The 25,963-nt window shown below is 28.8% G+C and overlaps 4 protein-coding genes across 4 annotated transcripts; 1 reads left to right on the top strand and 3 right to left on the bottom strand.

The window, feature by feature from the left end:
• Positions 1-1,236: 1,236 nt before the first annotated feature.
• On the bottom strand, positions 1,237-4,914 carry LOC134830373 (CD63 antigen-like). The gene is made up of 7 exons (XM_063843827.1): positions 4,880-4,914; positions 2,359-2,467; positions 2,117-2,305; positions 1,914-2,058; positions 1,831-1,856; positions 1,528-1,767; positions 1,237-1,471 (listed from the first exon to the last, which is right to left on the bottom strand). Exons 2-7 carry the CDS (start codon positions 2,428-2,430, stop codon positions 1,403-1,405), a joined length of 741 nt encoding a protein of 246 aa, XP_063699897.1. The 5' UTR covers positions 2,431-2,467; positions 4,880-4,914; the 3' UTR covers positions 1,237-1,402.
• A 262-nt stretch (positions 4,915-5,176) lies between these two features.
• Positions 5,177-6,882, top strand: LOC134832063 (leukocyte surface antigen CD53-like). The gene is made up of 6 exons (XM_063845951.1): positions 5,177-5,211; positions 5,272-5,472; positions 5,518-5,671; positions 5,742-5,767; positions 6,533-6,736; positions 6,802-6,882. The coding sequence occupies exons 3-6, from the start codon at positions 5,536-5,538 to the stop codon at positions 6,880-6,882; spliced, it is 447 nt and encodes a 148-aa protein (XP_063702021.1). The 5' UTR covers positions 5,177-5,211; positions 5,272-5,472; positions 5,518-5,535.
• Positions 6,883-6,912: 30 nt separating this feature from the next.
• LOC134830756 (sialin) lies at positions 6,913-13,375 on the bottom strand. Its single transcript, XM_063844328.1, has 4 exons — positions 13,063-13,375; positions 10,119-10,330; positions 8,343-8,580; positions 6,913-8,283 (listed from the first exon to the last, which is right to left on the bottom strand). Exons 1-4 carry the CDS (start codon positions 13,100-13,102, stop codon positions 7,214-7,216), a joined length of 1,560 nt encoding a protein of 519 aa, XP_063700398.1. The 5' UTR covers positions 13,103-13,375; the 3' UTR covers positions 6,913-7,213.
• Positions 13,376-19,931: 6,556 nt separating this feature from the next.
• On the bottom strand, positions 19,932-25,852 carry LOC134830199 (uncharacterized). Its single transcript, XM_063843602.1, has 5 exons — positions 25,637-25,852; positions 24,558-25,578; positions 23,405-23,741; positions 21,994-23,342; positions 19,932-20,314 (listed from the first exon to the last, which is right to left on the bottom strand). Exons 1-5 carry the CDS (start codon positions 25,792-25,794, stop codon positions 20,003-20,005), a joined length of 3,177 nt encoding a protein of 1,058 aa, XP_063699672.1. The 5' UTR covers positions 25,795-25,852; the 3' UTR covers positions 19,932-20,002.
• Positions 25,853-25,963: the final 111 nt, after the last annotated feature.

The raw sequence follows: 25,963 nt of genomic DNA, 5'->3' as shown, positions 1-25,963 counted from the left end.
TTTAATATTTTTTATTTTAATTTTTTATTTCAATATATTTTTTTTTAAATTAATTTTTATATAAAGTTATAACCGCATTTTTTCTCCGAAATGCGGTAAAAAATTAATGGAGACGCCTTGTTCTTTTTAAATTAAATTTTTATTATTTTCATGAAAACCTTTTCATATTCCATCTCTGACGCTAAAATAATAATATTTAACGACAAAGAGACGATTTTTCATTTGTATGACTTTACTTCCACAATACTATTCTGTTCGTTATATGCTGCGCTATTGTAATGTGATGGCTTATTATATTAACTAACAAAACATCACGGCAAAACTATATTGTTTTTTGTGTGTGCCATTTGTATTGATGATGTACATAGAAAGGGTCATGCATCGAAAATTCTCTAAATTCATTTTTTTTTATTTTTTAAGCTTAAATAAAATTCGAAATTTAACAAAAAAAATTTTTTTGATAAAAATTTCAATTTAGATCAAGCCTAACGAACAATTACTCTTATTATTAGCTACTTAGTGAGTCTCCTATTCGTTTATGCCACGAGCCAACGAAACCATAAACGACAATAGACAGAAACTATAGCATGGAAAAGGAATGAAAATCGGAAACGTAGAAAAACGAGAAATAATTTAGCTGAAAAATTATTGTACCTTGTTGAGCTCATATTTTTAGTTTCTTGATTTGTAACTAATTTTAGTGCTTCGAAAACTGGACATGCGTACATGAATGGAACTTTTTAGAATTTTAATTAGCGATATTGATCCTTTGAAATTGAATTTTGAAATAATTATGAAATTTTTTAACGAATAAAATTCTTAAATTTTTTCTCTAATTTTAAATAAAAATTTTTCAAAAAAAAAAAAAATATTAAAAAAAATAAAAATAAATCAATTAAATATTTTACTTAATTAATTAATTTATTACAAAAAAAAATAAATTATTTTTAAATTAAAAAAAATATTTTAAAAATAAAAATTTAAAAAAATTAATTTTTTTTATTAAATAAAATAATTAAATTAAAATTTTTAATTAATTTTAATTAATTATTTTTTTTTGTTTATTTAATTAATTAATTTTTTAAAGCCAAAATTAGTAAAAATCAAGAAATTTCATCATGAAACTAAAAAAAAAATTGACACCAATGTCAAATGAAAGACCAGACGACTCCATCTTTAGTTACAAAACAAACAAATATCATGCATTAACGTCTAAAAATCTTCTTAGACAAAAAATTTTCGTTACTTTTCACGGTGCAGAATATCTTTATTCATTTAATTAATTATTTTTATATATTTTATTATTTTTCTCCTAACGTAACTCGAGCAATCTTCAGTCATTTTTCGTTGCTTTTTCTTTTAAAAAAAAATATTTCGTGACCAATTTCGTTCGTATTTTTTTTTAAGCCGCCAACCATTGTCTGTCTCGAATTTGCTTCGCGATGAAACATGCAAAGAAAATTCCAATGAACTGCAAAAACGAATTAAAATTTTATCTTATCTCTTGAAATGTCAAACATGACTCACTTGAATGAATGCCAAGACAATTCCAGCTGCTCCGAGACTCACGGCATGCGCTTGCACAAAGTTTCCGAATTCAACGACGCATCCATTTTGATAAACTTTATCCGTCATTTTGAGGTTGCATTCTCTATTTCCAATTATTCCTGTTTCGGGTTTGCAGCACGAAATGGGGAGCCCGTCATTGGTGTCGTTGTGCAATACTTCGATCCAATCTTTGGGAGAATTTACGCCGCAACATTGATACTGAAGGTAAGAAAATTTTTTTTTTTAGAAAATTTTAAGAATTTTAATGAAAAATTTACTTACATCCATTTGAATTTCATCCCAAATTTCTAAAAATTATAAAAAAAATAAAAAATTGTAAAAAATTTCATTTAAAAAATCCTTACTTGCAATTTCTGTTGAATTTTCATACTCCTTCATCGTAGATTTGAGACCATCGCTAACCAATTTCGAGGTTTGATTTCTGAGTACATATCCACTAATGCCAGCTGAGAGCTCCAAAATGAACACCAAAATCAACAAAATCGAGAACTAAAGGTAAATTTCAAAGTAAAATTACGATTTTTTCAAATTTAATGAAATTTTTTACCGTCAACGTCATACAATAGTTTTCCTTGATGGCGCCACAGCATCCAAAGAACGCAATAAAGAAGATAATGGACCCGATGGCAATCAACAAAGAAGGCACAGAGTAAAATCCGCTGTCTAAGATATCTTTGTACCCATGATAAGCTCCCTGTACTGTCAATCCAACTGATAACAAGATGATTCCTGTCACCTGAAACGAGAGCAAATTCAAGAAAAATTTCAGAAATTTAATAAGAAACTTACAGCAAAGACAAAATTAAATCCAAAAAGTAAGTATTTAACGAAACTAGCACTCCATGAAAGGGCAGAAGCCATCTTTGGTTTTGTCTCTTGATGGTAATTAGTTGAAAATCTGCAAAAAAGATCTCAAAGTTAATGGAGATGTTGCGTGAATCACTTCCAAATTACGACTAAACTCTTATCTGTACTTGTGATCTCGTTTGTTTTTGTTTTTCGATAAGAAGAAAACAGACAAAAAAAATCGTGCTATCTTATCAAGTGTTACATTAATATATTAAGTAAAGAACCAGAAAAATATTTTGTCATAACTTAAGTGAAAAAAAAAAATCGAGAACCGTATCAATGAATTTCGCCAAATCGATAGCCTTCTATAAATAATAAATGTTTATTTATTTAATGGTAAGATAAAGAACCGATTCATTAATCGATAATGATTTGTCGTTCTCGGTATTGTAAGTTATCGCGTCACTCAAGCTGCTACAAACTTTGCAATGTGTTCGTTTTCAGTTGTAAATATTTAATTGCCGCAAATATACAATTTTATGGCTCGAAAATGTCTTATGGATATATGTACACGAATAGTTTGTAAAACTTATACAAAGTAAGATTTTTTTTTCAGCACAAAAATGACTTATCTTGTAAGCAGTCAACCTAACATGACATTTATGTCTTAGAAGAAAATTTTTTTTAACGGAAAGAGGCTTTGTGATGAAAGGAAAATTGAGAGAACTTGAGCGCATTTTTTGGTAAGTTTTTTATTTTTCATAAATTTTAATTTTTTTTTAAATAATTTTTTAATTTTCTTTTTATGTAAATATAAACTTTGAAACTGGAAAAGAGTTAAGCCTTCTATGTATCTAACTAAGTGATCTTAAGTCGTCAACCAATGGATACTTTGTTAGAATTTGGATACTGTACAAAACTGCAAAAGTCGAAAGGATTAAATCTTTAACAGAAAAAACATTTTACGAGCCACTTCATCTAACAAATTTAACAATTTTACAAAAATACAAAAGAAATGAGAAGAACATGCGGATAATGAGATCGGCACTTGGGATGAAATTGTTAATCTTATGGAGAAACAAACGTCTATAATGGAAAATATTCAGCATTTTTCATTTTAAAACTTCATGAACGAAAAAAACTTAACTCTGATGTGTAAAAGTTTAGTATAACAGAAAATGAAGGATCCATCCTATTAATACAATTTCATATCATGAAAAAACAAAACTACAAACTTCTTCAACATATAAGGCTGTCAAATATGATCCAATCGACAACTGGAACGAATTAAGCTCTTAACTACTCTTGAAAATTTCGACAGGCACATGATATAAATTAAATTGCCATTAAAAATTATTAACACAAGTCTTAAAGAAATTAATTAGAAAGAACAATATTTTTGTCTTTATAATATAATAAAAAGGCAAGGACAGACAGACACCAATATTTGACACAAAGCGCTTTAATTTTTTTTTTTCAAACTGTCAAAAATTGATTTATATTCACAATCAACTTTACTAAAGCGAGCTTTGTTAAGCTTGAAGCCCCACGTAATGCTTCATTTGCTCCGTTCTATCATGTAGCTCAAACCCGATACAATAAATTATATGGTTTTAATTTATACCCATCAATTAAATAAAAAAAGACACTCGAAAAAAAAGAGCTTTTGTCAGAACGCGATAAGAAATTTCATTAGACATCTTATTGATACGTTATCGTTCAATGTTCTTCACGACATGAAATTCATTAAAAAAAAAATGTCAAAAGTAAGTCAATGTCAACGTGAGCCAATATTAATTTTTCATTCACTGACTCAATGTTATGACATAAAGTATATGAGAAGTACATAAAAACGTGCTACTCAACGTTTTCTTTCGCTTTCAAAAGAATGCGCAAAACACGCAACTCGAAATTCTAGACAACGATATCCAGTTGCATCATAATCGTAATAATCACTTAATCAGCTTTTGCTTTCACGTTCACTGAACCTGTTTATGTGTCGCACAGCGACTTAAGTCGTTGGGCAAACAAATAGGACAAAAAAGATTGAATATCATGGAATCAGCAATAAATTGAACGACAATTTTGCTGATATCGGCGGATGTTCTTCGTATTTCACGAATGCCTTTTTAGTGAATGTAATTTTTAAAGGTTTTTTTTTTCGTCTGGCTAGCCAGATTATTGAAACAGGTTTTTTTTTATTTTTGAAAGAGCTACTTGACGACGGTTCATTAACAACATCAACAACATGAATTAATTGGTCGAACAATTTCTCGAATATTGTTCCCCCTTGCAGTTATTTAAAATTTACAAAAAAAAAACTTTTACGATCGTACGATTTAATTTGCAAAAAGATCACTTTTTGTTCAGCAATTTTTGATGTTTCTTCAAATTTTCTTTAACAAAACTTTAAAATTTTATCACAAATGCGATAAAAATGTGTATCAGTATCGCACGTTGGATAAAATTAGCAAGTAAATAATAATAATATGGTCTACTAAAAACAAGCAATGTCACTCACGTTCGATATATTCAACGATCCAAATGTGACTGAAGGTTTAAAAAAAATCTACCTGTGCCAAGTTCTGTACACGACGAGCTTGTATTTGTATTCGTGAAGCGAATTTGGCTTCGGTAGTAGGTAAACATGGAAATGCATTGTTCTGTGCGAGAACAGACATATGCTGATAAGAGAGTTTATCTCTTTGCGGACCAGATGACATTTGTTTTGATTATGAATCATTTGACCAAATAACTGGTAGATAAACATCAAAACGGGGATTTTATGTCAGTTACATTTTAACTTTTATCAAAATGTGTAAGAGATACATCTTTGCGAATTTTGTGCTACTTGTAATTTTTTTTAAATTTCATTAAATTTTTTTTTTAATTATTTTTTTTTTAAAAAAATAGTTGAGTGCAATAATTTCTTTTGTAATTGGTCACAACATAAAAGGAGATTTTGTTAAATATGGCTCGTTGCTGAATCTTCAAGATGTCTTAAATTTAAAAATTTTCTATTTATTTTTTGTTTCTGGAACAGCAATTGTCTTTATTTTTGGTGTCAATTGCTATTTTATCGTTACAAAAAATCTTAAACAATTATTTCAATTTGTGAGAAATTATTTTTTGAACAAAATTTTTAAAATTCACTGATAGTACGTTGAATTTCAGTTTATGACATGTTGCTTTGCGTTAATAGCTCTTGAGTTAGCTGCAGGTTTAATTGGAATTATTTCAAGTGCAAAAACTGATGAAATTGTAAATTTGAACTGGACGTTAAATGAGTATTTTGGAAATCAGGAAGTTCGTGGTAAGTAATTTTATGCACTTTATTAAATGTTTTTTTTTAATTAATTTAAAAAAATTCTTTTTTTTTGTAGACGCATGGGATTCAATTCAAAGCAAAGTAAGTACTCAATTTGCAGAATTTTTAGAGAAAAAAATTATTTTTTCAAAATAATATTCTGAAAAAAAAATAAATTTTGAAAAAAAGAATTATTTTTTGACTCAGATTAGGAAAAAAAAAATAAAAATCACTTTTGACTTGCGAAAATTTTTTTCAACCAATGACAATTAGACAAAAACTTTCAAATATCTTGAATTAATGAAAAGCGGTAATTTTTTTTTTTTCATTAAATATTTTAATTAAAAATTTAGTAAAATTTTCAATATTAAAATATTAAAAAAAAAAGTTTAAAAAAAAAATTAATAAAATGAAATTTTATTTTAAAGTTAAATATTTTTTTTCGACTAAAAAAATTATTATTTTTTAAAATAAAATTCATTATTTAAAAATTTAATTTAATTTAATTTTTAATTTTATTTTATTTTTAAAAATGTACAAAATATTAAATTAATTATTTAAATTATATAAAAAAAAAATTAATGAAAATAAAAATTTTATAAAATTATTAAAAATATTATTAAAGATCTAAAAAAAATAATATAAATTTTATAAAAAATAAAGTTAAATACCTGTATTAAAAATTATTATTTTTTTTTTAAATAAAATTAATTATTTTAATTATTTAAAAATTTTAATAAAATAAAAAAAAATTAAATTAATTATTTAAATTATTATTTATTTAAAAATTATATCAAAACAATAAAAATAATAGTTTAAAAAACATTAGAATTAAATAAAAAAAAATTATATATAAAAATTTTTCAGTTCGAATGCTGTGGAATAAATTCTCCCAACGACTGGCTTAACTTTAATAATGAAGAAAAATTTCCAACATCTTGTTGTCCTCGAGAATTTTCATGTAACTTTGAAAACGCTTACCAAAAAGGATGTTCAACTGATTTTACAAACTTCATAAAAAACCTTTGCTTAACTTTTGGAATCACGGGACATTTGTTGTGCATTTTTCACGTAAGATTTTAAATAAACAAATTTCATAAAAAAAAAAATATTAAATTTTTTTCAAAATTTTTCAGTTTCTCGTGTTTTGTTACTCAATTTTTTGCTTCTTCAAACTTGCAAAAAAATTATCTGTTAATGAAAATTTTAACGAATAAAAATCTGAAAATTATTTTTTTTCTATTTCATTTATTTTTCATTGAATTCTAACAAAATATTAAAATAAATTTGTAATTTTTTTTACAGAAATGTGCATTTTTTGAGTTTCTATTGTAAATAATTACGTAAAACATAAAAGTGACATCTAAAGCTATTTTCTTAAAATATTCGGTAATTTTTAAAGCTTTTTCGAAAAGAACTGAAGGAGATGGCAGCACATTTAATATGTCTTCTTGTTATTTTTTTTTGTCCTAATCTAACAGTGATGAGTTCTACATTCAGTTTTCATTTTTATTTAGACATTTAATTGATTTCTCCGGATATTTTCCATTAATTATCGTACGTTTTGTTCTTATTTTCTCTCACATTCAAGGGCGTAACTTCTCCTCCTTCGCCGTTTTCGACTCCGGTCGAGCGATTCGTTTGTGGCTTATTCCAAGCTTGTTCCTCGCCGCTTCCCATGAACATGTAAGCCAAAATTTCGACGACATACAAAGCGACTGTCACAAGGAAAATGACTCGCCATGCGCCAATTGTCTGATTTCCATGCGTAATTTGACCGACAAAGACAGGAACAGTAATTCCGGGCAATGTTGCGACGGTATTTGTGATTGCCATCAAAGTTCCCGCATAATTTGGCGCAATATCGATATGATTGGCGAGGAAACCGCAGAACATGCCTCCGATCGACGTGATTCCAACTCCCATGAGAATAACAGCAAGTCCTCGTTGACATCCGATGTAACAAAGGGCGAAGAGACAACACATTGGCACAAACGACGCGAAGAAAGTACCAACTTTACGAGCCGTCGTCGTCGTAATCATGCCTTTGCCGCGCAACGTATCGAGCGTTTTGCTCAAAACCATGCTGAAGAACCACATCGTGAGGAAGGGAATTGCCGTAACGACCGCATTTTCCTTGATATTGAATGCCAAAACTTGTTTCATGTAGAACGGCAACTCGATAAGCAACATGTACCATCCCCAATTCGAGCACGTGTGAGCAATGAGAATCGCCAAAAAGGGTCCGGAGGTGAAAATTTTTCCCCATGGCACGGGACCTTTGGGTTTTGCGCCTCCGCCATGCGGATCAGCGACAGCAGTTGCTTCGCCGCCTGCCAAACCATTAATGATCATGTCACGTTCCTCCTGACTCATGAGCGCTTGTTTCGCGGGCGTATCTTGAATCAACCAAACCCACAAAAACAACCAAATTGACGCCAAACCGCCCATCACGTAGAAAACTGCCTCCCATCCCAACGTGCCAGCGATAATTCCCGCAAGGAACATACTTATGACAGTTCCCAATGCAGTTCCGGCATACGTGATCGCCGACATTACGGATCTCTCGCTAGGGGGCGCCCAATTTGACAACATCACGTGCATGGCGGGAAAAGTTACTACAAAGAAAAAAGGTAAAAAATCATTTTTTTTATAAAAATTTTAACAAAAAACTTACCTCCTCCTCCAATTCCTTGTCCGATACGCATCACAATCATCGCAACGTAATGCATTTCAGCAGCCAACGGCGTCAAAAGCGCACAAACGACATTAATGGCGACGGAAAAGAACATAACCCATTTCGCGGAGAACAATTCAGCAATTCTGGCTCCGGGCATTTGCGAAACAAAGTATCCCCAGAAGTAACAACTTAAAATTGTGCCTTGTAAGGGTTCGCTCCAGTCGAATGGTCCATCCTAAAATAGAAAGAAAGCGTTTTTTAATGAAAAATTATGATTAAAAGAGCAATTTATTTGAGTGCCAGACGAAATTTGAGCAATTTTATCGATTTTTAAGTAATTTATTGGATCATTCACACCGATTATCGGCGATTACTTTGAATGAAAAAGTCGTTTGTGTTATTTTTAAGTGCAGTTCAACAGATTTGATGAGTAATTGTTGCGTATATTGTTCCAGATTTAGATTTTTAACGACTTTTTCTTTATTTTTAGGTTAATTTTTGATCTGGAATGTGAAATTTTGCGTAAAAGTCTTAATGATTTTTGAAATTTTCATTCAACGAGACTCAGAGAATTATGAAAAAATAAGAAAATTTCAAAAAATTTATTATTTTGGGTCAAAAATGAAGATCGAATTGCAGAATTTGAACTTTTTAGCAAGAGTGAAAAAAAATTTTTTGAGAGAATTTAGTTGAAAAAATGGAAATACGGTAAAAAAGTGATAATTTACGCTCAAAAAAGCTCATTTTGATAAAAAATCAAAAAAAAAAATTTTTAACTGAAGAATATTTCAACAAGAAAAAGACCCAAAAAGTAAAAATTTTTTAATCAAAATGAGCTTTGAAAATAATTTTTGTACCCATAACATCAAAAATTATTCGATATCAGTCCAGAACTACTTCCAAAAGTGTGAAATTCATTAAAATACGTCACAAAATTTACTCTCGTAGACAAATTTTAATGTAAATATTTTGATATTCAATCTATTTTTAGCGCGAAATATTGGAAAAATGTTAAAATTTGTCTCTTTTGATACTAAAAAAAATATTTTTTATCCGAAAAGTGACAAAATTTAAACTCAAATAGTTAAAAATGATATTTTTTTTAATTTTTGATATCAAAAAGTTCATTTTCAGGACAAAAATTAACATAAAAATGATATTCTGTGTTAAAAAGTTGTAAAAAAAGAAACAATTTCAACAAAAAAAAGTTAAATAATTGCTTAGGGAGTTCACAAATTGCCGTTAAATACTCCCAAAGACAAAGAAACAACAAAATTTCTTAAAAAAGTTTCTTCAAACAAACAATTTCATTCATAAAATATTAATTTTTTGAGTCGAAACACGTGTCACCCATCCTCTAACCATAAAAAACCCACAAAATTCATGCTACAACTCGCCTTATTCTCAATAAATCATTCAGCGTAACTCGCTGTTTGCTATATTAAGAAGCAAATAATATCAACAACACCCAAAAATAACGACGAACGGTCTGCGTGTATTCTCGATATCTCCAAAAACGATAAGTAAACACATAAAAATCCACGAAATTACTCCATACGACGAGATATGAGTAAAAAATCGGCGAATAACCGATAAAATTATTCAATCTCCGCTAACGAGATTACATAACAAACTTGATTTCGGTCAATTATGTTCATTTTTTTCGTTCTCGGCGAAGAATTCGCGCGAATTCCCCCGTCAATTCCCAAAAATTGATGTTAATTGTTTCAATTCGTGGCACGTTTTGCGAAATTTAGCGCTTAATGTACTTACTTCCATTGTTTCTGTGGCATTTCCGGGGGCTTTGCAGGCTTCCTCGGCATTTGGATCGGCGACAGCTGCTTCGTGATGCGATGCTCCGTGCGCGAGTGCTGAATGGTTCAACATGGCAACCATCGCAACACTCAAATTTACCTTCAACCCATAGACAATGGCCATAGCGATGCATCCCAGAACGGCTAAAATGTAACGCGCGGGAAGAAGACCTGAAAAAACAAAAGAAAAAATGTGAAAAAAGAACGCACGAGACAAAAATTTATGGTCAAGGTCATTTTTGTGTCATTCTAACGCGCGTTAGAGGTCATGCACGAGCACAAAAGACGATTTTAACACACTTTTCGTTGCTCGAGGGGTCGTCTACCCTTGTTTTCGTTCGCATACGGCACGTTAACCGGTAGATTTTGCTATAAATAGCTCTACCCAGATATTTTTTTGAATATTTTAAGAACGAAATCACCTGGTTTTTATGCAAATTTAACTTTTTTCGCATAAAATCTTCATTAAAAACTTCTTTTTTATCGAATTTAATCCAAAAAACGTTATTTTGCGTGTGTAATTTAATGAATTTCTCATCTCCCGCTTCTTTTCTGCACCTTTAACGACCTCTAAAAACATCATCCATCAACATTTCGCTGATAAAACGGTACAATTCGCTGCATAACCTTTGCTTATCTAAGTTCAGTCTTCGGATGGGATGAAATTTTGGTAGTTCGTTGATTAATTATGTCATTATGTGTCACATTGAGCAGTAAATGACGGAAAAAATAACACATCCATCATTCAATTTGTCGAAAATCATCACATAATTTGTTCATAATTGTTATTTTTGTTTCTTCAAAGGTTAAATTCTTTGTGGGTTGAGCAATTATGTCATCATGAACGGTCAAGTATAGGCATTAATTGGGATTTTGGTCGTTTTAATTTCCTTTTCCTGTCTTGTGGATGGAGTTCTTAGAAGAGTTTAAGAGATTTTGTTCATTTTTATGAAGATTTTTTTTATAAATTTAATTTTTTTTATTGAATTATCAAATTTCAAGTGATTTTTTTATTTTTTCAAAAAAAAATATTAAATTTTTAAAATGTTTTAATTTTAAAAAATTAAATTTTTCTATTTATTTATATATTTTTTTTAATTTTTTGCAATTTTTGCAAAAATTTTAGATATTTTAATCAAAATATTTATTTTTTGAATTAAAAATTTAATTTTATTTATTTAAAATTTAATTTAAAAATTCTTTAGAAATTTTTTAGAATTTTAAAATATTTTTAATTTTAAATTTTTAATAAATGAAATTAAATTTTTAATTAAAAAAAAATTTTTAATTAAAAATTTAAAATTTTTAGATATTCAGAGCGAAATTTTTTACTAAAAATTTTATTTCTTTTAATTTTTTTTAAATATTCAAAAAATTATTAAAAAATAAATCTTTTTTAAAATTTAATTTTTTTTAAATAAATAATATTTAAATAAATTTATTTTTTTTTATTAAAATATTATTTAATAATTTAATAATTTATAATAAAAAAAAAAAATTATTAATTTTAATAAAAATATTTTTAGTTTAAAATAGTTTTAAAAAAATTTAAAAAAATAAATATTTTTAATAAAAATTTAAAAAAAAAAATTTCCTAATTTTTATAGATTTTTTATTTTTTGTGTGTTTAAGGATTTTTTGTCGAAATATTTAAATTAAATTAAAAAACTGTTATAAAAATGCAAAGAGTAAAAATTAAAAAAAAAATTAAATTTTACATTTTATTTTAAATTTTTTAGAGCTTTAATTCAAAAAGTTTATTTGTTATCAAAAATTATTTATTATTTAATTTTTTTTTAATTTTATTTTATTTTTAAATTCCATAAAAAATTGATCTATCATAATTGTCATAAAAATTTCATGAAAAACCATCAAAAAATGCAAAAACAAAACTTTTATGCAAATTCGTCCCCTAAAACTTTATTTTATGTCACAATTTAGCAAATTCCGACAGTTATTGACCATTACAAAGTCATAAAAATGTTCCCGCCGATCATCATAAAAAAATCCGCGGTAAAAATAGATGAGATCTGTCAGCTGCTTGTGTAACGGCGCCGCATTTACTTCATAACCGAACAAATTACTATGCTCACGAGTGACACACATGACTTTTACTTTTGCATGGTTCACGTAAACGACGTATTTGCCCGGGCAACGATGATGAAAATAGATTTCCATACAGATGAAAAAACCACCCGCACGATTTTTTTTCGTACGAACAAAGAAAAAAGGTGAAAAAAATTATAAAAAAAAAATATTTTCATTTTTTTTCACAACAAGGACGGTCAATGCAACGATTATCTCGAAGAAAAAAAAATTATGACAAAAGAAAAAAACAACTTGTTACGCTTTTGAAGAATATTTTTGGAAGAAATTCAAGTGAAAACGAAATTTTCACCTACAAATGACCTTGCGTTGCAGTATGTCAACGTGCGATGTCAGTTCTTTGGCATGCCGAAGAACAAACTGGAGCATTTTGTTAACCGGTTTTTATTTTTTTGTCCAAATTTGTTCGTTTTTATTCAGAAATTAACTCGAAGTCGCATTAAACATTAATTAATTACTCATCCTTCTTCGTTTTTGATGGGTAATTTTTCCATTTTTAATCATATTTCAACATAATTGAGCGTAAAATTAAATAATTTCAACATAAAAAGGGAAAAAATGTCACGGAATGGAATTTTTTGTGAATTTTTTCTTGTTAATTGATGAACAAATCTCTAACATATGGAATTTTTTCTCTTTCAGAATCTCAACGAACGCAGTACGAGACAATTATCGAGTGATTTCCATTGAATGACATTTATTGTCCTTTATCACAACTGTTCACAGAACACACAGCAGGCGAGAAAAACGCGGATTTGTGGTTTTTTGGGGATTTTTCGGATTTTTCAGATACTTACTTCCGAGGATGCTGCCTCTGCATGGAACTGTTTCAGTCATTTTTACTCTTTTTTTGGTATTTTCTTACAAAATTTCGTTAATTTTTCACTTTTCCTTTTAATTCTTTGTGAAATTTAATTTCATCTCATTTACATCATTCAAAAATTCTTTTCACACTTTGTTGGTTTTGTTCGGAAAAAGGTTCAACTTTTTCTTCTATTGTACTTTTTTTTCGTTCAAGTGGCAACAATATTGTTATTTTTTTGCTAAAAATACAAAAAAATAAAAAAAATTATCTGACGAGTTATCAGTCGAACACGTCCGATAGGTTCGCAATTCACTGAACTAGTGAATGAACGCCGAGCAGCAGAATGCGAGTAAATGCGTCGGTCTCACCGCTGTACGATGAGGAGAATTTGCGTCGATACACGAGTTTTGTTCTGTTCGGAAGGAAAGGAAAAGTTAACAACGTTCTCTGCTGAGTTATTTAGAAATTTGTGCGTGAGAGACGTTTTTTGTACGAAATCCATGGAGCTATATGACACTGTTTGTTTATGTTAAAGTGCTAAAATAAAGCTAATAAACGGGTAAATGAGATTTTATGACAGAAACAGAAGAATTTTTAAACGAAAGAATAAGAAAAAGAACGAAAAAAGAGACGAGAGAGAAAATTTTTATGATTTTATTGAACCCAAAAAAAAAGGAATTTAATTCAAAAACGGATGAATGAACGAAACATATGGTTTCAATGGAGATTCATGGAAACAGGGTTCGGTAAAAATTATTTTTGCTAAAAAATGTTTTTTGGTATTTGAACAGTAGGAGGGCGCGTTATCATTAAGTAAATATCAAAAAGTGAAAGAAATGTCTTTGGAACTAAAAAAAAGGGCTTGGCGAAAAAAAGTTTTATGTTTCATTGAATTGTGCTTAGATTGCATCAGTCAAATGCTTTCTCAGGGCGAGATGCATTTATGAATGAGAATTGCATGATGTTGAGTCATAACGTTGAGGAAATTTATTACGTTCAGTTATAGAAATTCTTTTAGAAGACGAGAATTTTTTTATTATCTTATTAGAAAAATATTTCATTATAAGGGAAAAAATAATTTAATTACAAAATGTTGGTAAATATTTTTAAATTATTAATTTTTTAAATTCACTTTGTTTATTTAATTTTTGTTTTAACAAAATTTTTTTTAATTTTTAACAATTTTTATTTTTTTTTTTTTTTTTTTTTTTTTTATTTTTGATAAATAAAATTTTTTTTTAGTTTTAATATTTTTTTTTTGGCGTGAAATTTAATATTTTTAATTATTTTATTTTTTTTTTTTATTTTATTAAATATCTGTTGCTTTTTTTGCTAATTTTCATTTAAAAAATGTATTAAAAGATTTATTTTAAATTTAATTAATTTTTATTTAAATATTTTAATTATTTTAAAATTTTTTTATTTGATTTTTGTATTAAAAATTGTTTTTTAATCGAACTTTTGACTCTATAAAAATTAATTATTGACGAAATTAAATAAATATTTAATAAAATAATAAATAAATAATTAGCTTTAAATTTAATTCACTTTAATTATTCAAATTTAATTATTTAAATTTAATTATAAATTAATTTTTGATTTTTGAAAAAAAATTTTTTTTCAAAAAAAAAATTACAAAAAAAAAATAAATAAAAAAATCGTGAAATTTGATTATAATTTAAAAAATAAATAAAAAAATATAATTAATTTTTATTAAAAATATAATAAATTAAATAATAAATTGATTTTAATAAATTTTTATAAAAAAAATAAATGACTAACTAATTTTTAATAAATTATTAAATAATTGAAATTTTTTAAAACTTTAAAAAAATTAAACAAAATTCGCAAAAATTAAAAAATTCTCTGAATAATATTAAAACTTCCTTTAATAAATAAATTTTCATTCATTTAAAAGAAGAAGAACAAACAAAGCAAAAAAGACAATTTCTCGCACACTTATTTTATTTTATTTATTTATTTTTTTTTGCTAACATGCGAACGTGAAATTGTCACGAATAAATTGACTAAAATTGGTTGAAGTCAAATTTATTAAAAAATTAGATTTTTTTTCGCCATACTTTCTTTCATAAAAATTTAATAAATCAAAAAAAGTTGAATAAAAAATTTAGATAGACAAAAATTTTTTTGTTCAGAAAAAAATTAATCTTAATTTTTATTTATTAATTTTTTAACATTCCATGCAACTCGTCGCATTCCGGATTTTTTATTAAATAAATATTTTGCCAAAAAAAACGGCCTTCATTTTTTTTGCATAACGTAACAACACGCCTACTTGATTCTTAATAACTTAATACAAAGAACATTTTTTTTCTCAAGAATCTCATGAAGAAATAATGATTGACAAAAATTTTTGTGTGCATTTCGTGTGACTGTTTAAATAATTATAAATCAAGGTGACCTGCAAAAAGATGAACAAAAGTGTACAAACGCACGTCGTAATAATTTTACGAGCGCCCGAATGAGTTATCTATGTAAAGTTGCTCTATTTAAACTTTACTTCCGTACATGGGAATCGTTCGTAGTGCGTTGCGTTACGCAAGAAATTCTTCCATTGATTGGTTTTTCACCGAAAACCGATCAACTTTCTTTGTGTACTTGGTACATCGAATATTTTCCGATACCCAAAAAATACTTCCGACCATAAAATATTGCTCTGTAACCGTATACCTCCCAACATTGTTACATTGCGTAGCATTGTGCGTGTGCGTAAAATAATTTTACTGATACGAATGACGACACGTATTTTTTCGGCAAAGTATCTCGAAATTTCTGTTAGTCTGTTACTTTTGTTGGTCGATCTTAATGCGTATCATCGACCCACTTACACATTTACACAAGTTAACACAGTTAGAAATATCGATTTAGCTACGCACTCTCATATACATTTACATCGTCGTCGTAACAAGCCATTCACAAAAATAACTGTGTATGTTACATGAAGGTCGTACAGAACAATGAGGAAGAGAGAACTCGATACGCAATGCGTGTATGCTGCATGGCTTCTATAGTATCACTATTGACACACATTTTAGGCTAAACAAAAGTTGGAGCAAAAGGAACGGAGGTAAGTGAATTTTTGCCCTTGATAAAAACTCAAATTTTCCAAAAACTTCTAAAAATCAAAAAATAATTTTTTAAGTTTTCAATTTTTTATAAAATCTCTCACACATAAAATTTTACAGGGATCCATCCCTGTACGCACTTTTTCCTGTACGAGCCTATACGACACAGAAAAAAGTGTGTGAGCGCAAAAGTTAATTTTGTTGGAGAGAATTCTCTTTTTTACTATTTTCCGTGTTCATAAAAATTGTGCGTAACTCAAATATTTGAATGTTTTTCGTTGTTTCTTGCTGCTGCTGCTGCTTGCTGCGCTACCAATTCATGAGCTACTAGTACTTTCAGGGATATTTGTGTTAGGTCAAGGTTAGGTTTCGTGAACTCGATGGCATTGCTCACGTAACTGATTTTGATTTATTGCGATGCATCGCAAATGAAACGCAAGATAATTTTCTAATTAAAAAGTTCTTTGTCCATTTATTTTGAGTGTCAGTTTCTCTCTCTCTTAAAAATTTACAACAAAAAAAAATTAATTAATTAATATGGATATAAAAAGTATTTTTTGTTCCTCGGGATTAGCCCAGCATGACTTAAGACGTTGTAAATTTCGCGTTTGGAAATGTTGTCAGCTGCACGTTCAAAGACAGGCTTTTCGCCAGGTCCGAACCTGAAAAAAAAATTGATTTGGAAGTAATGGTTTGGGAAATAATTGCAAAAATTCTTACCAACTGTAATGCGCTAAAGCTGCTCGAATACGCGGGATTTTGTAATGTGGATTTTTTAAGTGATCAGGTAATAAGGCTTCGTTTCGGGCATTTTCAATGACATCTCTGTGGGCATATTGAGCGAAAGTGATGCTGATAAGTGCAAGAAGAAGAACAAGGAGTGTTGGTAAGTATGTCCTGAAATTTTGTAAAAGAAAATTTTTAATTATTTTTTTTTCAGGCAGAAGCAATATGCAAAAATGTTACACTTTATTAAGAGCTAATTATCTTTAGTAAAAGAAAAGTTTTTAATTTTGATTTAAAATTATTATTTTTTATCTTTTACAGGTCTCAATAGTTCAAAAATCAATTTGAGTAACAAAAACTTTTCAAATTTATTTCGATGAAAATTACATAAAAATAAAGCTTTAGAATCTGAACACAATATTTAGTTGCATATATATCAGCCTCTATAATCAACAAAGTTAACCAGCCGGAAAAGAGAAAAATCTACTTGTTAATATATAATGATGGAAGTGCTTTAAATGCTACTAATGAAAAATTTTCCTTCATTCCTGTTCTGATGCCTGTTCTTGAATACAAAAAATACTTAGAAGCAAGATGTAGAAGCATGCAAAGATCATAACAAACATCTTGGACAAAAATGCTTTGTGAAATACTGCCAAGTCAAGCAACAAGTATGGAATCATTAAAGCTTTTGAAATAATCGACTCGCTTAAAACATCTTTAATAAGCCAGATGATAAAAATATCCTTAAAATCCTGAAAGATGTGAGCTGTTATAAGAATTTCTTATTTTACTTCAAGTATGGTCAAACATTATTAAAATATTCTGAGTTCGACACATTAACTGTCAGAAAATTAAACAATCAAGAGATGGATGGCTAAATATTGAATTAAAGTTAAAGTTTAAAAATATTTATAAATATTGATTTTAAAATTAGTTTAGAAAATTTGACAAACAATTTGAAAATATTGATAACCAAAAATTTTGGGAGAAAATTAAACATGAAACATTTTTCATAATTGTAATAGCCTTATCCATAAACTTTTTCTCAATATTAAATAATTTTTGAAATATACACTAATCCCTATTACCGCAAAAAAATAATTTCCCATAAAGATGTCTCATAAAAAATTCACAAAAAATTACGTTAAAAACCCAACGACATGGTTCACATTACAAAAAATAATTAAAATTTCTAATGCAATTGTAAAACAATTTGTCACCAAAACGTAATTTGACATTGACTTTTGAAATATTTTTTTTTCGCTCTATTTTAACTTAATCAAATTTAAATTGAATCACGCATCATTAAAATATATCGTTACCACTATTACACATTTTTTTTTTTTGACAAATGTCTTTATTTCATTATTTATTATTATTGTTGAAAAATTACATCACACTTTAAATTTTTTTTTCGCACATGCCACGCAAGTTCAATTAAAGTTGATCAAAAACTCGTTGATTGAATATTTAATTTATAGCTCATCAATTCTTCTATTTAAAATAATTTTTTTTTCTGACAAGTTTTAAAGATCTGGAAAAATTTTTAATTTTTTTTCCTAATGCTACATAACGCTTTATGCATACTATTTCTATTTAATGTTTATTATTATTATTAAAAAGTTATGAGATGCTTTAATAATGCAACAAACTGGTTGCCATTTGCTACTGTTTCACTTCACTTTGGGTTAATTACATTTTTATTTAAGTACATGCGATGACCAAAAAGATACTTACATGATTATTTTAATTTAATTTAAATTTAATTCGTGCACTTTTCTTTCCACGAGTCAAAGTTTATTCAGAAAAACAACACGAAAAAAAATTAAATTACTTCGTTTTTAGCTAGTTTCTCTTCGGATTCCAAACATAAACTGAGTATTATGTTGAATTTAGAAACAACAACAACCATCAACAACGGTGGTGCACAGCAAAGGAAAAAAACGCACGTTGTACTTTATTTTTATTATTATTGCACGACACTCGATTGCATACGTTGCCAAAGTCGTCACTCGATCGCTTAATGATTAATTTTTATTCGGAATGATAATTATTTAAGAAATTTTTTTTTTTTGACAAAAATTGGACCCAAATTTGCACTTTTAACAAAAATAATAACTCGGTACTCTTAAATTTTTGCCTTTTTCGCATTTTTCAGCTGTTAAACGGACTGATATGTGATTTTTGCTGCACCATAATGCATCTCGATGTATGCGAGAAACGTCGCGTATGGAAGATTGCACTTTTACTTTTTATTTTTCGTGCACGGACTTGACGTAATTTTCTGGTTTCTTGCCGTTGTTTGTGTTGTTATTAGAAGAGGAATCGATGGAAGCTGCAGTTGTTGTTTATAAAAATTGCAGAGAACGAGCGTTAAATGACTTATGGCAGATTTGAAAGTATTTTTTCGCGCGAAATAACCGGTTTCGGATTAAAAAGGATTGAATTTCGCAGCGAAAGAGACGGAAACGGCGGTTTTTGAGAGTCGGTATCAGCTGCCTCGGTTGTAAGTCATGCGGAAACAGACAGGTCAAAAGCTTCTCTTGCAGAATGTCAGTAATGAAATATGCGAAATACAGGTTCGACCGTGTGTGTAATGTACAATGATGATGAACTCTTGCGATTTTCTCTTCGTGGCACGGCTACTTAATGCCATTGTTCACTTTTTGCGTTCAATTAAAGTGCAAAAAGATACTGAAATGCGATAAATATGCGATATAAAATGCTCTTTTGTTGAAATTTCTTCTTCACTGAAGACTTTTTGAACTATTTCCATTGTTTCCGTGCCATGAATTCGTCTGAAAAAGACAAAAATCTCAAAAATTTTAAATAATTTAATTAATATTAGCAGAAATTTAACTCTTGTAATCAAAAATTGGCGCCTTTTACATCAAAATTGTTTTTTAAAAGGACTGAAGTGTCGTTTTGATTAAACATTCCGCATTTACTTCACGTTACTTTTTTTTTACATAATCACACAATCAACATTCACTTACATTCGTTTTGTATGCAACTTGTTGTTTGTCCAAAAAAATTAACGTCACAATAATTCTTCAAAAAAGAAATATATTTTTTTTTATTTATTTACAGCAAAAACGTCTAGAAAAAAAAGTGAAATTAAAAGTTAAAGTCGAAGTTGCCTTTCGTCGTGACAAATTCCGCATTGGAGTCTTTAATTTTCATGTTTTTCGTGGCTTCCATCTTCAAAATCAGCTCTTTTCGGTCCAAAAATAGCGTTGAATCCTCTTCAAATTCCTCTTCGTCGAAGCCGCTACTGGTTAATTCCGCATTTTCTTCCGCTGTCATCTCGGATTTTAGGTCTTTAGGTTCTTCCGTGACTTTTTCCGTGGATTTTTTCGATAAACTGAGGATGAAATTGTTGCTCAAGAGATGCAACGGAGCCATTGTGTGGGATTGGAAACGTTTAAGCTGTAAATAGAGCAAAATTACGATACAAATTAATCATTTGCGTCATTAAAAGAGTGCAAGTGACAAGTGCAGTTTTTAATTAAAACGATAAAAAAGGGGAAGTGAGAGACATTTTTAGATCAAGAGTTGAGAAAAGTTCATGTTTCCATGCGAAAAAGAATTTTTTTAATAGAAATTTCTCAGAAAAAAATTATTTTCAGCTCATTCATAAGAAAAACGATAAATTTTCCAGATGATCGAAAGAAGTAGAACAAAGTTGTCAATAACAGATCGAACTTTTAAAGTCACTTGAAAGCAATTTTCTGAATAAAATGACATTTTTTCCTCTCAGAAGTGATTTTTTCAATAAAAATTCATAAAATGCGTTAAAATTTCTCAACAGAATGCACATCAGCGGGATATTGATGAGAAAATATGTAACTCAGGTAGGGAAAAAAGGTATAAAAAAGGATTCGCAGAACGAAATTTAGTCATTTGTGCAACGAGAGACAATTCAGGAGAACGTTTTACGATAAAATTCAGTGAAAAATTGTGGAAATTTAGACAAGATGAGATTTCTTGGGCATATGATGTTGCTGATCGGTGTCCTGGCAGTCTTCGTTATCGTTAGCGATGCTGTTCCCGTGAGCAATCCAGATGTTGTGAGTAATTTTATAGATTTTTTGTATTAAAATTTTAAATTTTTAAAAGTTTTTGAGAAAATTTCAATAATTTTTTAATGAAAATTTAAAATTTTTAAATCAAAAATTAAATTTTTAAAATAATTTTAAAGAAATTTTGTTAATTTTTTGAAAAATTTGGCTTTTTTGTAAAAAATTGTCTCAAAATTTAAAGTATTAATTTTTTTATAATTTTTAAATCATTAATTTTTTTAAATGAAAATTAAGTTTTAAAATTTTTCATTAATTAAAATTAAATTAAAATTTTAAATAAATATTTTTTTTAAATTAAAATTAAAATTTTTAAATTTTTACATCGACTTTAAAATTTTTACAATTTTTATAAAATTATAATTTTTGATAAATTTTAAAAAAAATAATTTTTTTTTTTAATTTAGCCTGAATTTTTTTTGAATTTGATTCATAAAGTAGAAAATTTTAAAATTTAAAAAAAATGAAAGATTTTTCAAAACTTTCTGTAAAAATATGGTCAAAAGTTCCAAAATTTGAATTTAGAAAAAATAATTTTAAGTTTTATCGACTAATATAATAAAATTTTACAAAAATTTTATTTTTGATTTAAAAAAAAGTTAAAATTAAAGAAAAATTTTAAATTTCATGAACAAAATTTAAAATATTTTTCATCAAAACTTCCTCAGAAATAATAAAAAATTAAATTTTTAGACTCAAATTCGAAATTTCTTCACATTTTTGAATAAAAATAATAATTTTCAACAACGTTTTTCATTCCAGCTCGTCAAAAACATGCGTGATATCCCACAATATCACTGTTTGAGGTACTTTAAACACGATATCCAACTCATGCGACGTTGTCGTAATCATCGTACGTTCCAACTTGTTGGTCGACCATACGAATAACTCCCCAAAATACCCAAAAACAGCTCTTAGTTAACCCCAAAAGACATCCCTGACGAGATTCATCACCGCTAATTGTCGTTTACAGCGTCAACTGTCACTTCTTTGTACCTTTCACACAATAAAAAGCACGAAAAAACTCACCTCTTTTACTACTGACTCGCCCTGCATGCCAAGTTGATTCGAACTCCAATACTGAAAGTCCTTTTTCGCCGAATTTGTTGACTTGTCAGCGATAATTGCCGCGAACGGAGTGCTATAATTCGTTTGTCGTTCATCCAAATTGTTCAGATAAAGTTTGGATTTTTGCGTGGAGGCGTCATTGGACTCGGCATCGATGTAAATTAGCTCTTGTCGGGTGTTTAGGAAGTAAAGTTGCGACGCCGCCTGCCAATCGAGCGAATTAAAACGCGCTTTTGGGTAACGTCGAGGCACCCAAGTCATGCCGTAGAGATCTTCCATGTTGCGACGACAATAAACGACGTGCGCCGAATTAATGTGAAAGACGAGAAGTTGATTTTCCTCCGAAAAAACTGCGATAAAGTTGGTTTGGGTGTCGATACTTGCGAATTTCGTCGAATAATTGAAACTTGACTGAAGTCTCAAGGTCAGCAAATTCCAAACTAAAATTTTTGTGTCGGTACAAACGCAAACCAGGTGACAATGATCCTCATTTCCGAACAAAATATTTTTTATTTGAACGGGAGCTTTTAATGGCAACGATTTTTCCTCATTTTCCGCATTTTCTGCATTTTCTTTAATTTTGAAACTACGTTTGACGTAATCCGGCAATTGCGATTCCACAAAATGCTCGAACCACTTGAGTTTTCCTTGTTTTTCGTTATTTTTCACACGTCGTCGTTGCAGTAACGAATAAGTCGCGAGCTTTTGGAACTTTTGATCGCGCTTCAATTTCCTCAAATCACCCGGCAATTGACGTAAAACTTGTTTAACTGTCGTTCTTCGTTTGTACAAATGCTCCGCGATGTCTTTTTTGAGCCCAAAAACGTCAAATTGCAAGTCCAGAGTCTGCAAGGCGTTAATTTTTTGGTCGAAACTCAAATCAGAGAGTGACATAATTTGTGAAAATGCACTTTCGCGTTGACTTTCACTCAATTTTTCGAGTTTTTTCAATTTATTGAGAGTTACATTCCTTTTAGCTTCTGCCGTGACGTCTTTCATCAACTCATGTTTCTCTCCCTTGAGCATCAATTTCGCTTGGTTCAAATAAAATTGACGTTTGTTCAACATTTCTTCAGTTTTTTTCGATTTTTTCTCCTTTCCAATGTTGATTTGTACTTTATTTGCGCTTCCATCTGCCGCATTTGGTGCCGTCAAAGCACATTTCATCTGTAACGTTTCCGTGTCGAAGATGCACAAAGTATTTCCGAAGCCAGCTGCTAACAGCGAACAATCAGAACTGAAGGCGGTTGAATGCACGGGACGATTTTTGTAGGTAATGACAGCGACGTTCATCCAAACTTTGCCTTGTCCTGAAAAAAATTAAAAAAAAAAAATTTTTTTTGATGAATTTTTGAGAAAAAATTAAACTTACGATAAATATTTTTTGAATCCTCGAGAGCCCAAAGCTTTAAAGTGTTGTCTTTGCCAACAGAAGCGCACAATAAGTTCTTCATGGAGTGCGTGCTTGAAAATTGAAGTTTGTTGATGCCTTTGTCATGAGGTTGTTCGACATTTGTGTTTAAGACGAACGATTGTTTGCTTTCGCAATATTGCCAGAATTTCATGCGAACCTCAGATGTGTGCTCAAAATCATCCCAAACTTCAGAAGTTACCATCCAATTGATGTTAAGGGCACATTGAGTGACGCGAGTGTTGAAAACGAGCTTGTTTTGTTCAGGACATTGGTAATTTTGGTCTGTTATGTCGAGCTAAAATTTAAAAAAATTAAAAAAAATATTAATTTTATTTAAAAAAAAAATTAAACGAATAAAAAAAAAGATTTCTTGTCAAAAAAATATTTAAAAGAATAAAATATCATAAAATAAAATATAAATTTGGTAAAAATTATAAAATTTAATTTTAAATTTTTATAAAAAAAAAGTAAATTAAAAAAGAATTAAAAAGAATAACATATACCTAATTATAAATTAGATATTTTTTTTATTTGAGTAAAAAAATTACAAAAAAAATTTTAAAATTTAAATTTTAATAATTTAAATAAAATTTAATTATAATTAATAATTAAAAAAAAGTTAAAAAAATTAATTGAAATAAAAATTTAAAAATTTTGTCTAAATAAAAAATTTTAATCTGAAGAAATAAATTAAATTTTCAATTTTTTTTTATACAAACAATTACCTAATTTAAAATTTGAAATAAAAAGAAAATAAGAAAAAAGTAAAAAAAAAGAATTTAAATTTTTAAAAAATATTTTTGAAAAAAAAATCAAAATTTTTTGAAAAAAATAAATTTTGGAAAAAACTTTTAATTTTTTCAGAATTTTAAAAATTATTTTTGAAAAAAGTAAAAAAAAATTAAAAAAAAAATTTTGAAACTTTTAAAAATTTAAAATTTTGAAAAAAAAAAAAAAAAAAAATATTTTTTTTTTTTTTTAAAATTTTTTTTTAAAATTTTTTTTAAAGAAATTTTTAAATGTTTAAAAATATTTTTGAAATTTAAATTTTTTGAAAAATAAATTTAAAATAAATTTAAATAAATTTTTTAAAAAGAAATTTTAAACTTACATTGTACAAAAGTGAATTTGTGTGTGTCGAAAAGAACTGCAAATGCCCCGATCTGCCATTCAAAACGATAGATTGTGTTCGTGGATTGACTTGCAATCCAACCGGAAACGGATTCACTCCCGTAAAATCATTTGGCATCCACGTAAAATTCTGAATCATGCTGAGAAGTGACAACTGCGCATCATAAAAATGTATCGCATTATCTTTCGTCGCAACTACAATTTTCGAATTTTCTCCTCCAACCGCGATATGTGCAATTGCTGACGACATGCGAGGCAAAAAAGTTTTGTTATTCGGTTCATTGATGATCCATTTGACGAGAACAGCTTCACTTGCGCCGCTATAAAAAATCGTGCCCGAACAACTGAAGGCAATTGACTCGACTGGCGTGTGATGCCAATGATAAACATCGATTTTGGGACGTCCTTCGTTGTTCAAGACATTCCGCCATAGTCGAATTCTGCCACGAACGTCTCCCGTAGCTATTGTATCATGCTCCGGATGACAAACTACCGTCGTAAAATGATCTTTGAACTCATTCTTATACATTTTTCGGGCTTTTGTGGACTGAATATCGATGGTAAATAATCGGGAGCCTTGCGTAATGCAGAAATAATTTAATCCTTTGGCAGCTACTGACACAGAAAAGGTTTGAGAATCCCGAAAATCAGGTAAATCGTAGTTGTGAAGTACTTTGCCGTCGATATAATTAACACAAGACACTTCGACTTTGCCATTTTCGTTTTCAGCGACAACGACAGCATAATTTTTGAAGTAAACAAGATTGAAGGACAAAATTTTGTGGAAATTTAACTTTGATTTCGTCTCCAAAAGCCCCGTTTTCCATTGCCAATGCGATAAATTGCCCGAATTGTCACATACGATCAATCTGTGTCTCTGCGATTTGTCGATTTCAGCAGAAATTAAGGGATTTTCTGTCTCTGGACACAAATCTCGAACCCATTCGGCGGTTACTGCGTTGTAGCATTTCACGAGATCCTTGGAAATGACAAAAATGTACCTAAAAAGATGAATTTTCTTAATTTTTTAGTCGAAAAATGGAAAAATTTTGAACTTACTCTCCGTCTCGCGAGAAAACTGGCTTGAAATCAACAAGCGAGCCGCCAGTTAATTTCTTAATTTCAAGTTTGTCGTCAGTTGTCATCGTTTCTGTTGCCATTTCCTGTTTCAGCGATTTGTTCTGAGCATTTGTGACTGCCTGTGAGTCGATGCACATTATTATTTTAAGGGATTTTTAATGAAATTGCGGACTTTGTGTTGTCCTGCAGCACGTGTGAATGAAGTAAACAAAGGTCCAGTTCACATTTCATCCGTTTTCGACCCAAAGCGAAAAAAATTGCGTTCAAAACAGTACGAGATGCACGAATATACGTGTCGTACAGCAA

Source organism: Culicoides brevitarsis, chromosome 2 (genome assembly GCF_036172545.1).
Source record: "Culicoides brevitarsis isolate CSIRO-B50_1 chromosome 2, AGI_CSIRO_Cbre_v1, whole genome shotgun sequence".
Classification (NCBI taxonomy): domain Eukaryota; kingdom Metazoa; phylum Arthropoda; class Insecta; order Diptera; family Ceratopogonidae; genus Culicoides; species Culicoides brevitarsis.
The sequence above is the reverse complement of the archived record's forward strand: the minus strand, read 5'-3'. Positions and strand labels throughout refer to the sequence as shown.

Excerpts from the sequence above, each read along its gene's own strand:
- LOC134830199 (XM_063843602.1), bottom strand. The coding sequence starts at position 25,794 with ATGTGCATCGACTCACAGGCAGTCACAAATGCTCAGAACAAATCGCTG. Across the intron at positions 25,579-25,636 it reads GTTTTCTCGCGAGACGGAGA|GTACATTTTTGTCATTTCCA; the intron begins GTAAGTTCAAAA and ends TCATCTTTTTAG. Across the intron at positions 20,315-21,993 it reads GCGAGTCAGTAGTAAAAGAG|CTTAAACGTTTCCAATCCCA; the intron begins GTGAGTTTTTTC and ends CTCTATTTACAG.
- LOC134830756 (XM_063844328.1), bottom strand. The coding sequence starts at position 13,102 with ATGACTGAAACAGTTCCATGCAGAGGCAGCATCCTCGGAA. Across the intron at positions 8,581-10,118 it reads ATGCCACAGAAACAATGGAA|GATGGACCATTCGACTGGAG; the intron begins GTAAGTACATTA and ends TTTCTATTTTAG. Across the intron at positions 8,284-8,342 it reads ACAAGGAATTGGAGGAGGAG|TAACTTTTCCCGCCATGCAC; the intron begins GTAAGTTTTTTG and ends TTTTCTTTGTAG.
- LOC134832063 (XM_063845951.1), top strand. The coding sequence starts at position 5,536 with ATGACATGTTGCTTTGCGTTAATAGCTCTTGAGTTAGCTGCAGGTTTA. Across the intron at positions 5,672-5,741 it reads TGGAAATCAGGAAGTTCGTG|ACGCATGGGATTCAATTCAA; the intron begins GTAAGTAATTTT and ends TTTTTTTTGTAG. Across the intron at positions 6,737-6,801 it reads ATTTGTTGTGCATTTTTCAC|TTTCTCGTGTTTTGTTACTC; the intron begins GTAAGATTTTAA and ends AAAATTTTTCAG.
- LOC134830373 (XM_063843827.1), bottom strand. The coding sequence starts at position 2,430 with ATGGCTTCTGCCCTTTCATGGAGTGCTAGTTTCGTTAAATACTTACTT. Across the intron at positions 2,059-2,116 it reads ACTATTGTATGACGTTGACG|TTCTCGATTTTGTTGATTTT; the intron begins GTAAAAAATTTC and ends ATTTACCTTTAG. Across the intron at positions 1,768-1,830 it reads GGGATGAAATTCAAATGGAT|TATCAATGTTGCGGCGTAAA; the intron begins GTAAGTAAATTT and ends TCTTACCTTCAG.